This window comes from Capra hircus, chromosome 9 (assembly GCF_001704415.2).
Source record: "Capra hircus breed San Clemente chromosome 9, ASM170441v1, whole genome shotgun sequence".
In the NCBI taxonomy this organism is placed as follows: Eukaryota; Metazoa; Chordata; class Mammalia; order Artiodactyla; family Bovidae; genus Capra; species Capra hircus.
In genome coordinates, this window is record NC_030816.1 from 20,610,978 (window position 1) to 20,629,725 (window position 18,748).

General features: G+C 39.3%; 1 protein-coding gene across 1 annotated transcript in view; it reads left to right on the forward strand.

Annotated features, from left to right (window-relative positions):
- The window catches only part of ROS1 (ROS proto-oncogene 1, receptor tyrosine kinase), a 125,111-nt gene that overhangs the window by 30,952 nt on the left and 75,411 nt on the right, over window positions 1-18,748 (forward strand). The window contains 11 exon segments of the mRNA XM_018053025.1: window positions 1,728-1,929; window positions 2,595-2,671; window positions 4,433-4,555; window positions 4,713-4,897; window positions 6,406-6,503; window positions 8,103-8,599; window positions 9,975-10,229; window positions 10,930-11,040; window positions 12,346-12,524; window positions 14,648-14,839; window positions 18,481-18,581. Of these exon segments, the coding sequence (XP_017908514.1) occupies window positions 1,728-1,929; window positions 2,595-2,671; window positions 4,433-4,555; window positions 4,713-4,897; window positions 6,406-6,503; window positions 8,103-8,599; window positions 9,975-10,229; window positions 10,930-11,040; window positions 12,346-12,524; window positions 14,648-14,839; window positions 18,481-18,581 (2,020 nt within the window).

The following is an 18,748-nucleotide window of genomic DNA, read 5'->3' on the forward strand; positions in this document are numbered from 1 at the left end:
AGGACCTCAGATTAGACATGGGTCTGGGACAATATTTGAAATGTTCCAGGTCAGAGTAGAATACATAGATCCTTTTTGTTCAGAGCAGTGCCTCACGGACTCCAACAGTGTGGGAACATTTTCCAGTACTGGAGACATACGGTGGTCCAGGGCAGATGATTAGTTAAATCAAAGTAGCGAAGAAGGCAAAAGTTGCTTTCCGTTTCTGAGTCTTTCTCTGGATATGCAAGCCCCCAAACCCTCCATATGTTTCAGTTCTTGTACTGGGTATCCTTTCCATGGATAACATCTCATGCTTCAATTCTGTCTCACCTTTTTAGCCACATCAAAACTTACAGAGTTATCCGTTTTGTGTTCTGTCACCTTGTGGCCCTTTTCTCTTTCAGCTATGGGAAATATATGACTTCTTTAGATGGTTGTTATTGCCTTTTAATTGGGGCCCTTATGAAGATAATTTCTTAATCAGGTGGAATAATCACCTTGCCTAACCTGACCAGCCTTTTCAGCCTTTTCAGAGAGATTTGGACTACTCACAACTTGCCCCAGAGGTGGCATGGAATGTGCTTGCAGCGGGGCAGATCAAGCCTGTCTGGGTGTGGACTAAAGAGTTAGGTTTTCTGACATCCTAATTCCGATTCGCTAGCAGATGATTCCTACTTCCCCGCCCACCTGAGTCGCTTAGTGTGTGGAGCTGAGGAGTGAGGCAATGATATCTGTGTTTGCTCAAGCTCCGTCTGAGAGTTGGGGAGGAACCGTATTAGAGATCAGTTGAAGGGCCTTTTTAAAACACAGCAAGTGGGAGGGCTGCTCTGGCTTCTCTCTCCCCACTCTAAGGGGACAGGGGTGATGCAGTGCACCTCCCAAAAACTGTTCAGAGGGAGAGGGCCTGCTGAAGAGCAAAGTGCTATCAGTCTGCCTTTCTATGAAAAGAGGAAATAAATGGGTGGGGTTGCAGGGCATAGGAGGTATGGAAAGCAGGTGCGGACTGGGCTGTTAGGTCATTTGTTTTCCTTTCTGTTCTTTGCCACTGGGGTAGGTCCTACAGTCTGTGGGTGAATGCTTGGTTAGCAAATGCATGCTCATTTTTGTCCTTCATGAGGGAAGGGATGCTGCTAAGGCACAGAAAACCTGGATTTGGGGGACCTTGAGAGCTGGGGGGAGGAGAGTACTGTTTGGGTCAGCAGAGCTGATGCCAGAAAAAGGGAAGCAGGCTGTTCTAATTCAGGTTTATCTAAATTCCTATCTTTAGCTAGAACTGGTCCAGCCACAGGACCCTAATGAGGGAAAAGGCCCCAGGCCTTACTTCTTTCAACTCATGTTAATCATTGACTTCAGTTTTGTTACAGAGTCTCTTCTCCTTCCTAACCTGGTTCCATCCCGTGTTTCAACTCAGTCAGGTACCTGGAGATTTTTAACAGGTTTTTTTTTTTTCCCCCTACAGCATTATCCTATTTGTAGACTTCCACATTTAATTTTATTGCATAAATTAGAAGTGAGGGAAATAACATTTTCTTTAAAGAATCCCTTAGAAGAGTAGCTAACTGATATTGTTTAGGGATCAGGAATTGCAGTTCATAGATATATTACCTCCTCCTACCACTTATTGTGACTATTAAAGAAAATATTTCATTTATGCTAAGTTTTCAAAAAACAAGACTTTTGCCCTACCCTATTTACGTTTTTCTTTGTATACTTGCTGCTCACGGTGTTACCATTATCTCTTCTAGTTCCTGAAACTGCTCCTTTCATTAGGAATATTGAAAGCTCAAGTCCCGACACGGTGGAAGTCAGTTGGGCTCCACCTCAATTCCCAGGTGGACCTATTTTGGGATATAACTTAAGGCTGATTAGCAAAAATCAGAAATTAGATTCAGGGACACAGAGAACCAGTTTCCAGTTTTACTCCACTCTACCAAATACCACCTACAGGTAAGAATTTAGTGGTGCATGAAGAACGTAACCAGCATGGGTGCATGCATGATAATTATCTAAGAAATATGGCTACAAAATAATTTAAAATGTATTTGAGATGTCTAACTGACTTTGTGCTGCTGATCTGAAGTTGTGTTTTCCCTCAAGTTTGTATGCTTACTGGATTACACCATCCTAAGCAAAAACATTTTCAAGCATTTCTATTATATTCAGAGAAAAATACAAATGTGAGCTCATAAATATGGGCTAAAAAAAGACAACATAAGCACCATCAATATCATTTCTTCTTTTAATCCAACATGAAGAAAGTAAAGAGGTAGAATTCTGTTAATGGTATTTTTACATTAACTGTTAAGGGAATTATTTTATTATTGTTAGCTTTTCTAGCATTTACTAAGACCTCCATAAATTAGGGCATGAATGAGGGTCATGCAGATAGCAGAGTTCAGTTTTTGACCTCTGTGACCCTGAAATGTTCTGTGGGGAATGCAAACAAGGACATGATTGATGGTCATTTCAGTGCTGAGCAGCGGCACCAAGTAACTAGATACAGGCATTGCCACCTTGTCCTTTAAATAGAAACGTTATTGCTCCTTCTATTTTTATCTTATGTTCACACCATGCCATGTAAAACACATCTCTCCAAATTGTTTTTGGAATAGGTTTTCTATTGCAGCAGTAAACGAAGTTGGTGAGGGGCCAGAAGCAGAATCTAGTATTACCACTCCGTCTCCAGCAGGTATAGACTGGGGGTGTGCCTCCTGCTACTGGGAAGTTGAGGGGTGGAAGGGTGGATTCAGATCTGACAGGTCCTGTGTCATCTGGTGTTCCTTAAGCCCCTACTCGTCTGCCAAATAACACTGTCTTGTGAATACTTGATAAGTTTCCATTTTAAACAAGAAATCAGTCCCATCTGACAAACAGGAGTAAGTTGTCAGAGCAAAGTTTTCACACTGAAATTTAAAAATTAAAAAAAGGAAAAAAAAAGGAATGAAAAAAATGGCCCCAAGCAAACTCTTGGTTTCAGTTAAAGTCTCTAGTGATTATGGGAGAAGGCCATGGCACCCCACTCCAGTACTCTTGCCTGGAAAATCCCATGGACAAAGGAGCCTGGTAGGCTGTAGTCCATGGGGTCGCTAAGAGTCGGACACGACTGAGCGACTTCACTTTCACTTTTCACTTTCATGCGTTGGAGAAGGAAACGGCAAACCACTCCAGTGTTCTTGCCTAGAGAATCCCAGGGACGGGGGAGCCTGGTGGGCTGCCGTCTATGGGGTCGCACAGAGTCGGACACGACTGAAGCGACTTAGCAGCAGCAGTGATTGTGACTTTCATTTACATGCTTAGGGAATACATATATCCTACTCTAACCTCCACTTTATGGGTCATCATTTAATAAAGATCAGATATCTTTTTCTTCCAGTTTCCTTTAGGTTTTCAAATCTATCTGGACTTAGTAAGTTACATTTTACTATTCTGAATATTCAAACTACGAAATTAGCTCTTGTTATTAATTGGCAAGTACCTTTTTTTTTTTTTTTTCGGCTACAGCATTTTAACATTTGCCTTGGGAGACTAAATATTTACTGCATGATTCCCATGTAAGCAAAATCTTAATAAAAGAAAATGCTCTCTAAGAAGCACCAGAAATATTTTGGGGAAAGTTAGTTCAAAACGTTTGGAATAACACGAGAAAACTCAAAATACTAGGAGTGTGTTTTCTGTCTTTGTGGCCACCCTGTTTGCTGACTTGACCTCCCAATCCCCAAATCTGCCCCCAGATATGCCGGTGGGTATTTATTGAATGTCATCCATTACTAACCTTTAGTTTCCTTGGCTGTTACTAGACGCTAGGAAAAGAGAGGTATTTTTGTTATACAAGAAGCATCCCAAGGACGAGTTAAATATAGAGCAGGTTTAAGGTTGTTATTACTGTGATTACTGCATAACATTTATTAATTACCCTAAAAGTGTTGATCAAGGCACAATGCATCAGTCTCCAGTCGAATAGGACGTCACGCAGAGTTCTGCAGTCCTCAGATTTCATTACTACAGGCTTTTCTCCTGCCTCAAAGGGAGAGATAATTGAAGACAAAACAGAGGCAACCAAAGTCTGCCCATAGGTGTGTGTTATGCAACCAGCCCCTCCAGCCTGGGTTGGTCTACCTTCACCAAGCAGTCAGATTCCCAGGGTGGAGGATAATGAGCCGAGCTCCTGTTTGGGCAAGGCTGTTGAGAACAGTGACACTGCATGTGATGTTATTTTGAGGGCATTCAGGGTCACATACCCAGAAATCCTGCTTGGTTGACACAGTACTTCCCGCCCCAATCATAGAATGTGATTTATACCGCAGTTGAAATACCCCAGTATCTTCCGAGAATATCTGGCAAAGCTCTTCCGTGTGCCAGCCCCCTTGTTTTTAAGGGTGGTATTGATCTGTTTTGTGTCACTATGTACATGATTGGTCTGTCTGTCTATAAAGTCGTGTTGTTGTTTTAGTTCAAGAAGAGGAACAGTGGCTCTTTTTATCCAGGAAAACTTCTCTAAGAAAGAGGTCTTTAAAGCATTTAGTAGATGAAGCACATTGCCTTCAGTCAGATGCCACACACCATAATATTACAGGTCAGTGTAATAGAGAAAAATGTTTCCTTAGTGTGTAAGGAAAGATCCAGGTTGACTTTAATGCCTTTGTTAAAGATTAAATAAATGAGTTCTCTTTAGTGTCACTGTTTTGTCTGGTTGTTACATAGTAACACATGTGTTTGCATCACTTTTCCAGGGATATCAGTTAATGTCCACCAGCAGGTTGTTTATTTCTCTGAAGGAACTCTCATATGGGTGAAGGATGCTGCCAACATGTCTGATGTGTCTGGCCTGAGAATTTTTTACAGAGGCTCAGGATTAATTTCTTCCATCTCCATAGACTGGCTTTATCAGAAAATGTATTTCATCATGGATGAACTGGTTAGTCTGAGAATTTAAAGTGAACAACTAGATATTGAAAATCTAATGCATATCTTGACATATTAATATTTATAAGTAAATATAATTCTTTCACTCAATAATTAATCATTGAGTGTTTACTATGTTTTAGATACTGGGTTAGCAATGAATCATACATAGAGTCTTATAGGAGGGTCTAGATTTTACCTAGTACTAAGTACTTTACGAAGAATTGATGCTTTTGAACTGTGGTGTTGGAGAAGACTCTTGAGAGTCCTTTGGACTGCAAGGAGATCCAACCAGTCCATCCTAAAGGAGATCAGCCCTGGGATTTCTTTGGAAGGAATGATGCTAAAGCTGAAACTCCAGTACTTTGGCCACCTCATGCGAAGAGTTGACTCATTGGAAAAGACTCTGATGCTGAGAGGGATTGGGGACAGGAGGAAAAGGGGACGACAGAGGATGAGATGGCTGGATGGCATCACCTACTCGATGGACGCGAGTCTGAGTGAACTCCGGGAGTTGGTGATGGACAGGGAGGCCTGGTGTGCTGCAGTTCATGGGATTGCAAAGAGTTGGACTTGACTGAGCGACTGAACTGAACTGAACTGAACTGAAATATTTTACTTAGTCCTGATATACCATTAAATCATCTTTCTTGTGATTTTTCAGAGCTATAATTTTTCACTAATGATAATTTGACTTCCATGAGACAGTGGTACCTGAATTATCACTGGATAACAACTGCCAATCATGATTAAAATCAGCTGTGAGCATTTTAAATTATGTAATATTGGTATTATCAAATCAAGTTTCCTTTTTTGAAAGAGAGGCTGGTCTCAGTCACTGTGGCTGGAAGCCCATAAGCTTCAGTTCAGTTCAGTTGCTCACTTGTGTCCGACTCTTTGCCACCCCATGGACTGCAGAGCGCCAGGCTTTCCTGTCCATCACCAACTCCCAGAGTTTACTCATACTCATGTCCATGAGCTGGTGATGCCATCCAACCATCTCCTCCTCTGTCGTCCCCTTCTCCTCCCGCCTTCAATCTTTCCCAGCATCAGGATCTTTTCAAATGAGTCTGCTCTTCACCTCAGGTGGCCAAAGTATTGGAGTTTCAGCTTCAACATCAGTCCTTCCAATGAATATTCAGGACTGATTTCCTTTAGGATGGACTGGTTGGGTCTCCTTGCAGTCCAAGGGACTCTCAAGAGTCTTCTCCAACACCACAGTTCAAAAGCATCAATTCTTCAGTGCTTAGATTGGCCCATAAGCTTAGATATAGCTAAAATATTAATAAAAGTAGTTGAGTATCTCCACAAATATGAAAAATATGTACTTGTATTTCATGGATACCAAGAGAATATGAACTCATTAAGATATAGGATATAAAACTGTCTTTTAAGGGCTTTTTCATGTTTTCAAAAAGTGCCTGTGACTAGTGGAATTCTAAGCACAGAACAGTTGCTCCAGGAATATTTGTTGGCCAAATAGACTAGAGACACTAATGCTACTGATGTACTTTTCTCTAGGTGTGTGTCTGTGATTTAGAGAACTGCTCAAACATTGAGACAATTACACCTCCCTCAATCATTGCACCTCAAAAAATTGTGGCTGATTCATACAATGGGTAAGTGTTAGCCTTGCAAATGTGAATTCTCTTCCTTTGGCAAGAATATTAGGGAAACTTGCTTACTAATAATATTGTAGTGCCAGATGAGCCAATCTTATTTCATATTTAATTAAATCCAGGCAAAGTTTTCATTCTTATAGAGCTAAGAGGAAATTTCTTTAAAACTTCACCCACAACTTTTCTAGGTAAGCAGGTTTTCCTTTCTCCTTTGCAGTAGATTATGGGCATATGGGAAAAATCTCTTCTCTGGGACTCGGGGACCTGGCTTCTCTTCTTGGGTTTGTCATGATTTTATGCATGACTCAGAGTTTTATTCCCCTTCAGCTCTTCCAATGAGAAGCCCTTCCTGCCTATCTTTCCTCTCTTCATTACACCATTTTCTCTTGCTGAGCAGTTCAGCGCCTGTTTGCGTTTCTGGTCTGGTTATCATGTCTGTTGGGAGACAGGTTTAGCATTCTTCCACTGACTCCTTTCTGCTGATTTTGGGTGGTCCTTCCCAGCTGTTTTTACTCAATTGTGGGGTATTTCATCATGATTTTGTAAAACGCTGACACTATTGCCTCACTCATTTGTGAATATTTTTAAAAGCTTGTTACTGTTATTCAGTTACTAAGTTGTGTCTGACTCCTTGTGACCCCATGAACTGCAGCATGCCAGGCTTCCTTGTCCTTCACTTTCTCCAGGAGTTTGCTCAAACTCAAGTCTACTGAGTCAGTGATGCCATCCAACCATCTCATCCTCAGTTGCCCCCTTCTTCTCCTGCCCTTAGTCTTCCCCAGCATCAGGGTCTTTTCCAATGAGTTGGCTTTTCGCATCAAGTGTCTGAAGTATTGGAGCTGCAGCTTCAGCACCAGTTCTTCCAATGAATATTTAATGTTGATGTCCTATAGGATTGGCCTGTTTAATCTCCTTGCAGTCCAAGGAGTCTTCTCCAACACCACAGTTTGAAGGCATCAATTCTTCGGGACTCAGCCTTCTTTATGGTCCAGCTCTCACATCCATACTACCGAATAAACTGTAGCTGTGACTATATGGACCTTTGTCAGCAATAAAGCTTAGTCTAATACAAATGCAGGGTTAGTATTTCTGGTAGCAACTGTGCAAAATAATACCATAAAGTTTTAAAAAATGGCTTAAATGTTTGTTTTCTTCCGTTTTGTCGTTCACAATGCATGGGAATATTTATTGACAGATTTTGACTAAGAATTTCTGTGTATTGGAGAAAAATGTTTCATAATAAATGACAGGTTCAGTCATGTAAGTTTTATATAATATGATTTTAAGAGTAGACTTCACTAGAAAACCTGTAAAGACCCCTGTTGTTCTTAAATTCTGATTCCTTAAGAAGTCACATGTAATAATTAGGAGATTAAGTCTTATAAGAGAGGCTGACATTTTCCAGGATTCCAACTTCTAACTTAAATGAATAGAGCATATTTGTAATAAATGCCTTTACCAGTTTGCATCTTGGGAAACCCTGTACTTATCCACTCTGGAGATACTTGGTTCTGATTGCCCAACAGGGTAAGACAATGGTGTTGTTCCTTCTTCACCCTTGCACTGACTCACACCAGGCTTCTTCCACTCCTGTGTCAGGTACGTCTTTTATCTCCTGAGAGACGGCATTTATAGAGTCAATCTTCCTGTGCCTTCTGGTGGGGGCTCAGAAGCCATGCGTATTGTGCAGAGTGGCACTTTAAAGGACTTTGCAATCAAGCCACAGTCCAAGCGGATCATTTATTTCAACGACACTGCCCAAGTCTTCATGTCAACTTTTCTCGACGGCTCCGCATCCCACATCATCCTACCTCATGTCCCCTTTACTAATGTGAAGAGCTTTGCTTGTGAAAACAACGACTTCCTGGTCACAGATGGCAAGGCTGTTTTCCAACAGGATTCTCTGTCTTTTAATGAATTCATCGTGGGATGTGACCTGAGTCACATAGAAGAATTTGGCTTTGGCAACTTGGTCATCTTTGGCTCATACACCCAGCCACACCCGCTGCCGGGCCGCCCGCAGCAGCTCTCTGTGCTGTTCGGCTCCCACCAGGCCCTGGTTCAGTGGAAGCCCCCCACGCTCGCCATCGGCGCCAGTGAGTTCCCTGTCCCCCGCCTGGAGGCTGGCCTTGTCAGAAGGAGAGGAAAACTTAACAGGCTTGGCATGGCAACTCAGCTTTGAGAGCCCTTATGTGATTATTTAGCCAGTAACCCAAAGTGCTACTTAGCACTTTCTTTGTCTCCTCTCTCTCACACATACACACAGTGTTATTACGTTTGTTCTACATTTACCAGTTTTGATAAAGAGAATTTCTATATTTTATCATGTACATCCAAACAGAAGGGTTGGAACATTTATTGAGAGCCTTCATGGAGCCAGGCACTGACATTCTAGTTGGAGGGAATGCATTAGCCAGGGGGATGGAACACTTGGGTTGAGATTTTGTATCTGGGAGACCTTGCATGAATTTGAGCCTAAAACTCTCAGGACTTGAATTTTCATCTCTGGAGAGGCAGCATGTGTGGTGGGTTTGCAGGTGGGCTCTAGGGCCCACCTGCACGGATTCAAAGGCTACTCTCAGCAGACTAGCCTTTTAGCAGAATGACCTGGGCAAGTTACTTAACCATTTCATGCATGTTTCCACTACTGGAAATAAAAATATTAAGTATATCCTTCTAAGGGATTGTCATATAGACCGAATTAAGATGCATAGGTAGAACCCAGAACAGTATCTAGCAAAGCAGTTGGCAGTTTTTTTTCTTTTAATAAAAGAAGGACCAGATAATAAAGATTTTCCATTTTATGGGTCATACAGTTTCTGGGATAGCTACTCAACTCTGTCTTTGTGGTATGTAAGCAGCCATAGATAATATGTAAATAAGTCACTATGACTGTGTTCCATTTCAGCTTTATTTATAAAAACAGGCAGTGGGCCAGCTTTGGCCTGTGGGCTGCAGTTTGCCAACCTCTGGTCCCCTAGCAAACATTGGCTGCTGCTGCTAAGTCGCTTCAGTCGTGTCCGACTCTGTGCGGCCCCATAGATGGCAGCCCTACTTTTACTTTAAGACCAAGTTTATTATGCCTGTTTGATGTATATCTCAAAGATGGCTGAAAATGAATTAGCAAAATTTTTTAATTTTTATTTTTTGGGCTTCTAGGAGAGTGATATTCTGCTGACACTGGAATAATATTAGAGATTCATTGTTAAGCGTTTATTAGGAGCTTGTATAGTATACCCTTCTGATGGTTCTATGCAGCCAGTCACACAGCACAGAGAGGGGAGCAGTGGCCTCCCATTTGTTGGCAAGATGTCTCTTTGATGAGACAAAATGAGTGAGTTGAACGGCCACTGTCCTAATCATGTCATCAAGTTAACCCTGGCAATTAAGGGGTAACAGGCTCAATTATCCCTCCACTCAAGCTGAAGCTGTAGATATGTTGACTGACAATCCTTTGTTTGCCCTTTGCTGATATCATTCTGGTCAGTAATATTGTTTAACTCTTCCACATAGGTCCTTCTGCCTGGCAGGACTGGACTTATGAGGTGAAAGTATCAACCCAAGACCTTCCTGAAACCACCCACGTGTTCTCTAATATAAGTGGGACCATCCTTAATGTACATGACCTTCAGAGTGCTACAAAATATGAGGTTTCTGTGAGAGCAAGTTCTCCCAAGGGGCCAGGCCCTTGGTCAGAGCCCTCAGTGGGAACTACTCTGGTACCAGGTGAGAGAATGCTCTTGATTTAGGGAGTGATTCTGACAAAAAAGGCTTTCTCCCTGTCTTCTTTAAAATTTCTCACCTTAGATGTTGGAAAGAAATGAGAATGAGGGTGCATTGACCTCTTGAGCATGTTTATTGTCTGACGTTAGGAAAGCAAGTAAAGCACAGTGTGATATGAATGTTTCTAACGTTCTATTTTATACTGTCCAAGATGTTTTTGAACAAACAATATAATTTTCTTCTTCTTCGTGGTTTTCTCCTTTCTCATGGCTTATTAAGCTGTAGCACTGCTTGGATGCTGGAAGTCTCGACAAGAGAAGTTGAGGGGCTGTGAATTGTGTTGAATTCTGTCCTCTTGGTTGAAAGAAAATGGAAAGAACTGAACCATTTATACTACTGTTGCTTCTGAATATCACCAATAGCTAAAGCAAAACAGCAAAAGAATTTGCCATGATGTGACATTGCTATAGTGGCAGCATCAATACACATTTCTCTTCACATTCAATTACAAATATTTACATAAAAATAAAAGTGTGTTTAATATGATAGAGTAATCTTTTAAGCAGATACAATTATTCATATACTTCCAGTGTATTTTTCAAAATGCTGATTTACTTTATAAAAGAAATCTAACAAACAAGATGTGTACCTAAAAATGCGTGTTTTCTGTGATATTTCTTTCAATTGTTTTTAAACCAAACAGCTGCAGAACCACCGTTTATCATGGCTGTAAAAGAAGATGGACTTTGGAGTAAGCCATTAAATAGCTTTGGCCCAGGAGAATTCCTATCCTCTGATATAGGAAATGTGTCAGGTAAACACCAAGTTCCCTGTACACTTGGATGGCAGGTTGCTACTTGTTAGACTTCCTGAGATATTTGACCAATCAGAAGAATTGAGTGTTTTAATATTAGGTCAATAATGAAAGGAAAAAATATTGACAATTATACTGCCAGTGACATGATGGAGAAAATGTCTGTTCTCAAGGAGGAGGGCCATTTATTACTCCACAAAATGTGAGGTTATTTAATGATGTATGCCCATTTCAGGAAGGCTTTGATATACTTCTCATGTATTTTAATCTCTCAGTGTCATCTCAAAGTAACCACCTATCTTGTTCCATTAAGATAGCTATAGTTAAGTAATTTTTTATGAGTTTGCTGTAAGACCAGAGCACAAAACAGCTATATGATGTTCTTTTTTTCTTATTTTTTAAATTTTAAAATCTTTAATTCTTACATGCATTCCCAAACATGAACCCCCCCTCCCACCTCCCTCCCCATAACATCTCTCTGGGTCATCCGCATGCACCAGCCCCAAGCATGCTGTATCCTGCGTCAGACATAGACTGGCGATTCAATTCTTACATGATAGTATACATGTTAGAATGCCATTCTCCCAAATCATCCCACCCTCTCCCTCTCCCTCTGAGTCCAAAAGTCCGTTATACACATCTGTGTCTTTTTTCCTGTCTTGCATATAGGGTCGTCATTGCCATCTTCCTAAATTCCATATATATGATGTTCTAAATAAAGCATAAGAAAGAATTTCATGTTAAAGAAGATCATGTAATAAATGCCTAAGGCAAAACTACCTACCCATTTATTACTTAATGGCATCTTCTATAAATATCTAATTATTTGATTTCTTTATTTGGTCATTAAAAATTACCAGAGCACTTCTGACCAAAATGAGTTGGACTTAGGAGGTAGGGTGGTACTAATGGAAAGAATGATACTTTGAAGTTGGTTCAAGTCTGGGTTCCTCCTCTTTTCATCTGTGAGACCTCGGGCAAAATAGGTAATTTTACCTAGTCTTGGGTTTGCCATGTCAAAAAATGGAAATGATTTCTACTTTAGAGCTTTAAGAATTGAGTGAGATATATAAAAGTGCCCAGGACAATGTTGGCAAAGAGGAGATGCTCAATAAATATTAGTTCCTGTGTCTAGTTCCAGGGCTTAAGATTTTAGTGTAATATTTTTGAAACATTCTTGACACATCTCTGAAGCTCTAGTGAATATCCATGTTATTGTTGAGGTGCATGTGTGATTTGCTGATGCGCTATGTTTACACTGGCATACATGAGAAAGTAACTGCTACCAATTCACTTTGTTTTGAGACATGGATTGGTATAACAACAGCCTCTACTACAGCGACATGAAAGGTGATGTTTATGTATGGCTGCTGAATGGGACAGACATCTCAGAGAATTATCAGATACCCAACATTGCAGGAGCAGGGGCTTTAGCTTTTGAGTGGCTGGGTCACTTTCTCTACTGGGCTGGAAAGACCTATGTGGTAAGTTAAAGCCTGACGTCCTACATGCTCTCAAACAATGCCTACCCACTTCAGTGACTGGCGTGTCATCTTCATGATTTTTTTCATACTTGTGTTTCACCTATGTTATTATTTACTAAATATTTGTCTCTAAACCTACTCACCTTTTAATCAAAATATTCATGTAGAAAGGAAATTCTATATCAGTATTTGATTAATCAGTATTATATTTTCAATGATATCTTGAAATAAATATATTAAAATGTTCACCGGTGGAATAGCGTCCTGGGGAAGATGGCACACCCCAAAGGCATAATGAAAAGAAACTAAGCGAGGGGACTATTTTCCACAGTATGGACAGGGCTAAGGAAAATGAGCATAGGACGGTGGAGCATGCTCTGGGCTAGCAAGTGTGGGAGGATATTACTGCCTCTAGGCATTAAGGACAAGGGGAAGAAGGGAAAGAATGGTGAGGGATGTAGCTTTAGCAGAGTTGCCAACGTGAAAATCAGCCATTGTCCAAAGGTATAGTCCAGCAAGGAGTGATACGATAGCGCATATGCACCTCCATCCCTCTTTTCTTCTGCCCTCTGATCTTCGGCCGCTGCTTCCATTGGCTGAACCTCCCTGGAAGCCAGAGAACAGGGAGCTAGGTTGATGCAGTCCATCAGTGTCGGGCTCAGGGGCCACTGAGGAGGGCGGACAGGGTGGGATTTGGGGGCAAGATGAAGACACCCTGTGCATTGTGCACGCTGAAGAAAAGAACCGTTGATGAGATCAACGGTCTAATAGATCAAGAAAGAAATTGTTTCAGTTTTATGATACAAAAAAGTCATTTTGGTTTTATGGTACAAAAATTGTTTCCTAATCAGGAGGGCACCTGTCCATTTGTTTATTTATTCATTATCTGTTACCAGCATGTTTAGAGCCTTGAAAATTGGCATGGTAGAGAATATGAGGAAATGTCTCTGCCTTTGAAAAAAATATATCAGCTTTCTTGAGATATAATTTATGTACCATAAAATTCACCCTTCGATTATATAAAATGCAGTGGTTTTTAGTATGTTTTGTGCTGTGCAACCATCACCACTTGCCCCTGCTCTTTTCATGACATAAAAATAAATTCATGGGGATTTCCTTGGTGGTCCAGTGGCTAAGACTCCACATTCCCAATTCCTGGGGGGCCTGGGTTCGATTCCTAGTCAGGAGACTAGATCCCACATGCCACAACTAAGACCAGTGCCAAAAAAAGAAAACATCGTGAATCATCAGAAGCACACAGAGCATTGCTGTTGTATCTGCTCAGTCGTGTCCGACTCTTTGCGACTCCATAGACTGTAGCCCACTGGGCTCCTCTGTCCATGGGATTTTCCAGGCAGGCATACTGGAGTGGGTTGCCATTTCCTTCTCCAGGGACAGAGCATTGTATTTAGAAGCAAAGTAATATGGTATAGTCTGAATTCATAAGTGCCAATGACTTGTAGGCAGAATGGAGCTGAGTGGGATTAATCAGAGAATGATTCCCAAAATGGATTAGTTTGAAAATAGTTTTGAAGGAGGAAGTAGTAAGAGTAGTATAAAAACTGGTTTCAAGTGTTTGCTGTTTCTTATAAAATGATTTAACTTCTTGAAAAATCACTTCACCTTTTTAAATCCAGCTTACTTTACAGGCTTAATGTGAGGGTTATAATAACTAATATTTTAAAGATAAAAAAGAAGTACGATGCCTGGCATATAACCGGTACTTAATAATTACAGTAATTAATATTAGGGAGATTAAACAGACAGAAAGGAGCAAGGAGAGACATCACTATTTGGAGTATACATCTTTGGGAGTCTAACCAAATACATTCTTATGTTTTGATTATGTGTTGATTGTCTAGGTGTATGATTAGAAGGAGCAAGTATTAACTCAAAGTAATCTCCTTTGTATCTCCTTTCTCTTTGGAGACATGAAAAGAAGTAAGCTTCCTTGTAATTACAGTCCCGAAGCTAGGCGCATGACACAGCAGAGTGCCAGTAAATATTTATGGTTGGAGAAATGAATGGATGAATGCAGTAATTTACTAACAATTGCAATAAACTATTCAGAATTAATGATGCCATTTAAAAATCACTAAAACTGAGTTATGATTATTTTATAGATTCAAAGGCAGTCTGTGTTGACAGGACGCACAGACATTGTGACTCACGTGAAGTTGCTGGTAAATGATATGGTGGTGGACTCGGTTGGTGGATATCTCTACTGGACCACGTTATATTCAGTTGAAAGTACCAGGCTAAATGGAGAAAGTCCACTTGTATTACAGGCGCAGCCTTGGTTTTCTGGGAAAAAGGTGAAAGTTGAAAAACTAAGATCTGATCATTTAATTATACTACATAATGCTGTTGTATAGTTATAATAATACTGTTTCCACTTGTGAATACTTCAGGTAGAATCTGAAAGGAAATACTATTATGGTAAGATCTTGGTATAACCAAATTTCTCTAAGTCTTATTTGATTGTCATAGTTGATTAAATAAAATATAATATGGAGATTTTAATATTTTGCTTTATCTTGAAGCTCATACTTTAAGAGCATCTTAATATGTCCATTTTTATAGTCTTTAGGAATTCTATTGGATATTTTAGAACTTCTTCTTGGGTGATTATTAGGTGTTTTATTATTTTTAGTCAATTTCTGGTACTGACTGCTCTGATAACTATGCAGCTCCTAGGAAAGTTATTTGACTTTTCTGTGACTGTTTCATTAACTGAAAAATGGGAATATTAACAATTGTCCTCCCTCTTAGGGTTGTTGTGATGATTAAATGAGATAATTCATGGGAAGTAGTGAGAACAACCACTCAATAGTTAAGTTATATTTTGTAACTCAACTAAAAAATGCAATAATATATTAACAGAAATGATTCTAAGGCAATTTTTTTTACTTCCTCAACTTCTAGAAGCAATATCTATTTTTATTGATCCTGTTTAGCTTCCCTCTAGCTATCCATCTATATTTTGAAATTTTATTTTTTCTGATGATCTTAAGAATATGTCTACTGTAGAAATTTTAGAAATTACTGAAAAGTGTGAGGAAGAAATAAATCATTCGTACTATTTCTATCTATTTAATATTTCTGAAAATTTTTTATCCGTTTTTGTTGTCAGTAGAGATAAAACATACATAGTACAGGTATACCAGATCATTTATAAACAAACAAACAAATTGTTGAGTCATTTGCTCCTCAATTCCAAAAGACATGCTGGTTATAATTCCTAAGATTTTCATATACAGATTATAACACAGGTATTTAAAAGAAATAGACATTTACACACCATATCCAGAGATTATTCATTTCTGTCAAACAATGAAAAGATCCCTTAATTGTATTTTGGGGCCACTTGAGTCTGAATACAAAGTATATTTTTTATGTTTTAATAAAAAAATGTTAGGGGAAAAACTCTTTCTAAAAAAGCATATTAAAGATAATAGTATCTCAAGAGTAACTTCCTATTCATCCCCTTGACTTCGTCTGTAATCACCCTGCTGTCCTGATCTCGTCCTTTGGGATACATCGTCTCAGGATAGCCCTGGAGTGGCCTTGGGGACTTGTCTATAAATGAGTGAATTTTTAGAGTTCTCAGCATGTTTGAGGAAATACATTTTTATTTAAAATCCACTCCAGACTCTCTCACAGGCTGGCTAATGGTGCTGCTGCTTGTGCCGATACGTGTTCTGGCTCCGCTGCTTGGCGTTTTATTCAGCTATCTCTGTTAATGCTAGGGGGTGTGTTGAAGGTAATATGTTTTGCACTGAGTGAAGCTTTCCCTCGCACTGTCATTCCTTTGCATGTTACTTGTAAATTTGTCATGGGTCATAAGATACTTTGAAATCAACAGGTATAACAAAATAGTCATTTATAGAAAGACTCATTTGTATGATGAAAAGGGAAAATGAAATGAGATATTCCTTTAAAGTGAAAAGGCCTAGGACTCATAATATATAGTACATTTACCACAGGATTAAACTTCAAGGTTTTAATTTAGATCAAAGGGATTGGGCTTTATTAGACATAATGATGGTTACCAAAGGTTTATGGAACACCCTCGGACACTGTTTAACCATGGGCTCCAATGGTGGTGTGAAGGAATGGGGTAATGACCCATCCCCTGAATTTGACTTATGGCTGGCATAGTTTGTCCTATTTCAGCAAAGGGAGTTGTAGAATCTTCTTTTTTAAGAGATAAAGTAGAGTTAATCTGTAATTTATAAAACTCTAGGGCATCTCATTATAGATAAAAAAGCAATATTAACTTGGTTTCACTTTAACTGGAAAAATTATCAATAAATCTCTTTTAGCCTGAAGCAAGGACATAATTCAATCCCCCAAAGGCTTGGAATTGCTAGAATAGTTTTCTACCTTTTGGAAAAAGAGTAGGTTGAGTTTTCTTAAAGACAGAAGGCTGTGATTCATATGATGACTGAAGGTTCTGGCAGCCATAACACGAGATTCTTTCTTTTTTTTTAATGTATAATCTCACATTTTATTTTTTTTTATTTAAATTTATTTACTTTAATTGGAGGTTAATTACTTTACAATATTGTATTGGTTTTGCCATACATCAACATGAATCCAACACGGGTGTACACGTGTTTCCCATTCTGAACCTCCCTCCCACCTCCCTCCCCATACCATCCCTCTGGGTCATCCCCGTGCACCAGCCCCAAGCATCCTGTATCCTGCATCGAACATGGACTGACAATTCATTTCTTATATGATATTATACATGTTTCAATGCCATTCTTCCAAATCATCCCACCCTCTCCCTTCTTTATAGCACGCCTTGGGTAACCAAGTACTTTTAGTTCTTGGATACTTCATTGTATTCTTTTTGTATTTTTCATTGGTTGATGCTTTTGTTTATATGCTGTAATATCTTGCTAAAGATATTGTCATCAACTTTATTTTATCTGATACCTCTTAGCCTCTAGGTCTGCTCTAGAAAGACTCCACTACTCTGAGGTCCAACTCCTTGTAATCTCAATACCTATAAAGCCAAAGAAAGCAAAAAAGATCCCTTGGATTGTAAATTCTATCTCTTGCACTCTATTTCATAGGAGACTCAGTCTTCCCACAGGTCTCACCTAATCAACTGGACTTAAAATTAAGACACAAATTGTAACAAGAAGACAAAGAGTAATAAAAAGTGGTTGTAAGATGTCAGCTGGAAATGGGACTAAAGTTCCATACGTACACGACTCTATCCAATTGTATCCCATGAAAACCATGTCTATATTGTATTTTAGAAAACTATCAGCATGTTTTCAGTTGTAATTAACAGATATTAATATAATTTAAAATGGCTTGAATGGTTGGTTCTCAAACTTGGTGACACATTGGAATTATCTGGGGAATTTGAAGACCTACTGGAGACTGGGTACCATCTCCAGAGATCAAAATTTAACAGGATGCCAGACTGGAAATTGAAATATTTAGAGAATCACAGGTAATTCTAATCTGCAGCAATGTTTGAGAACAACTGATTTACACAACGATCAGATTCATTGACTTATGTGGCTGAAGAGTCCAAAGTTGTGCTAGCTTTAGACAAGGCTTGGCACAGTGGTTCAAAGTTCCTCATGCAGTAGGACCTGGAGTGTGGTTGAAAATTTGTATTTGTAACAAGTTCCCGGGTGATGATGATTCTGGTAGTCCAAAAATCAAACTTTGAGAACCACTAGAGATAAGTATATAGAAGTGAATAATAGATAGTTCCTGCCATTTGAGGATTTTTAGGAAACTAGTGCTTATATCCAAACTACATAGTAATAAGCATATTTACATGATATTTATATTCAGTGAAAGGTAGAAATCACCAAGTTTATTATTCCAAAGAGGATGCTAAAGAGAAATCTGTAGCTTAAGCATGATGTAATCACAAAGATTAAATATGTATTTGATTTGTTTTCTTTCCTTATTTTCTATTTAGGTAATTGCTTTAACTTTAGACCTTAGTGATGGGTTCCTATATTGGTTGGTTCAAGATAGTCAGTGTATTCACCTGTATACAGCTGTTCTTCGGGGTCAAAGGTGAGTAATACTGAAGGCAATTGGTTGAAAAAAAGAAAGTAACTTGCCCCTTAGTTATAAATGATAGTGCTTAAGAATTCATTTATTCTTTCAATAAGCATTTACTAATTATCCACTGTGTTTGCAGATATTGTGCTTGCAAGGAAAGATGAGTTTGTAAACAACTA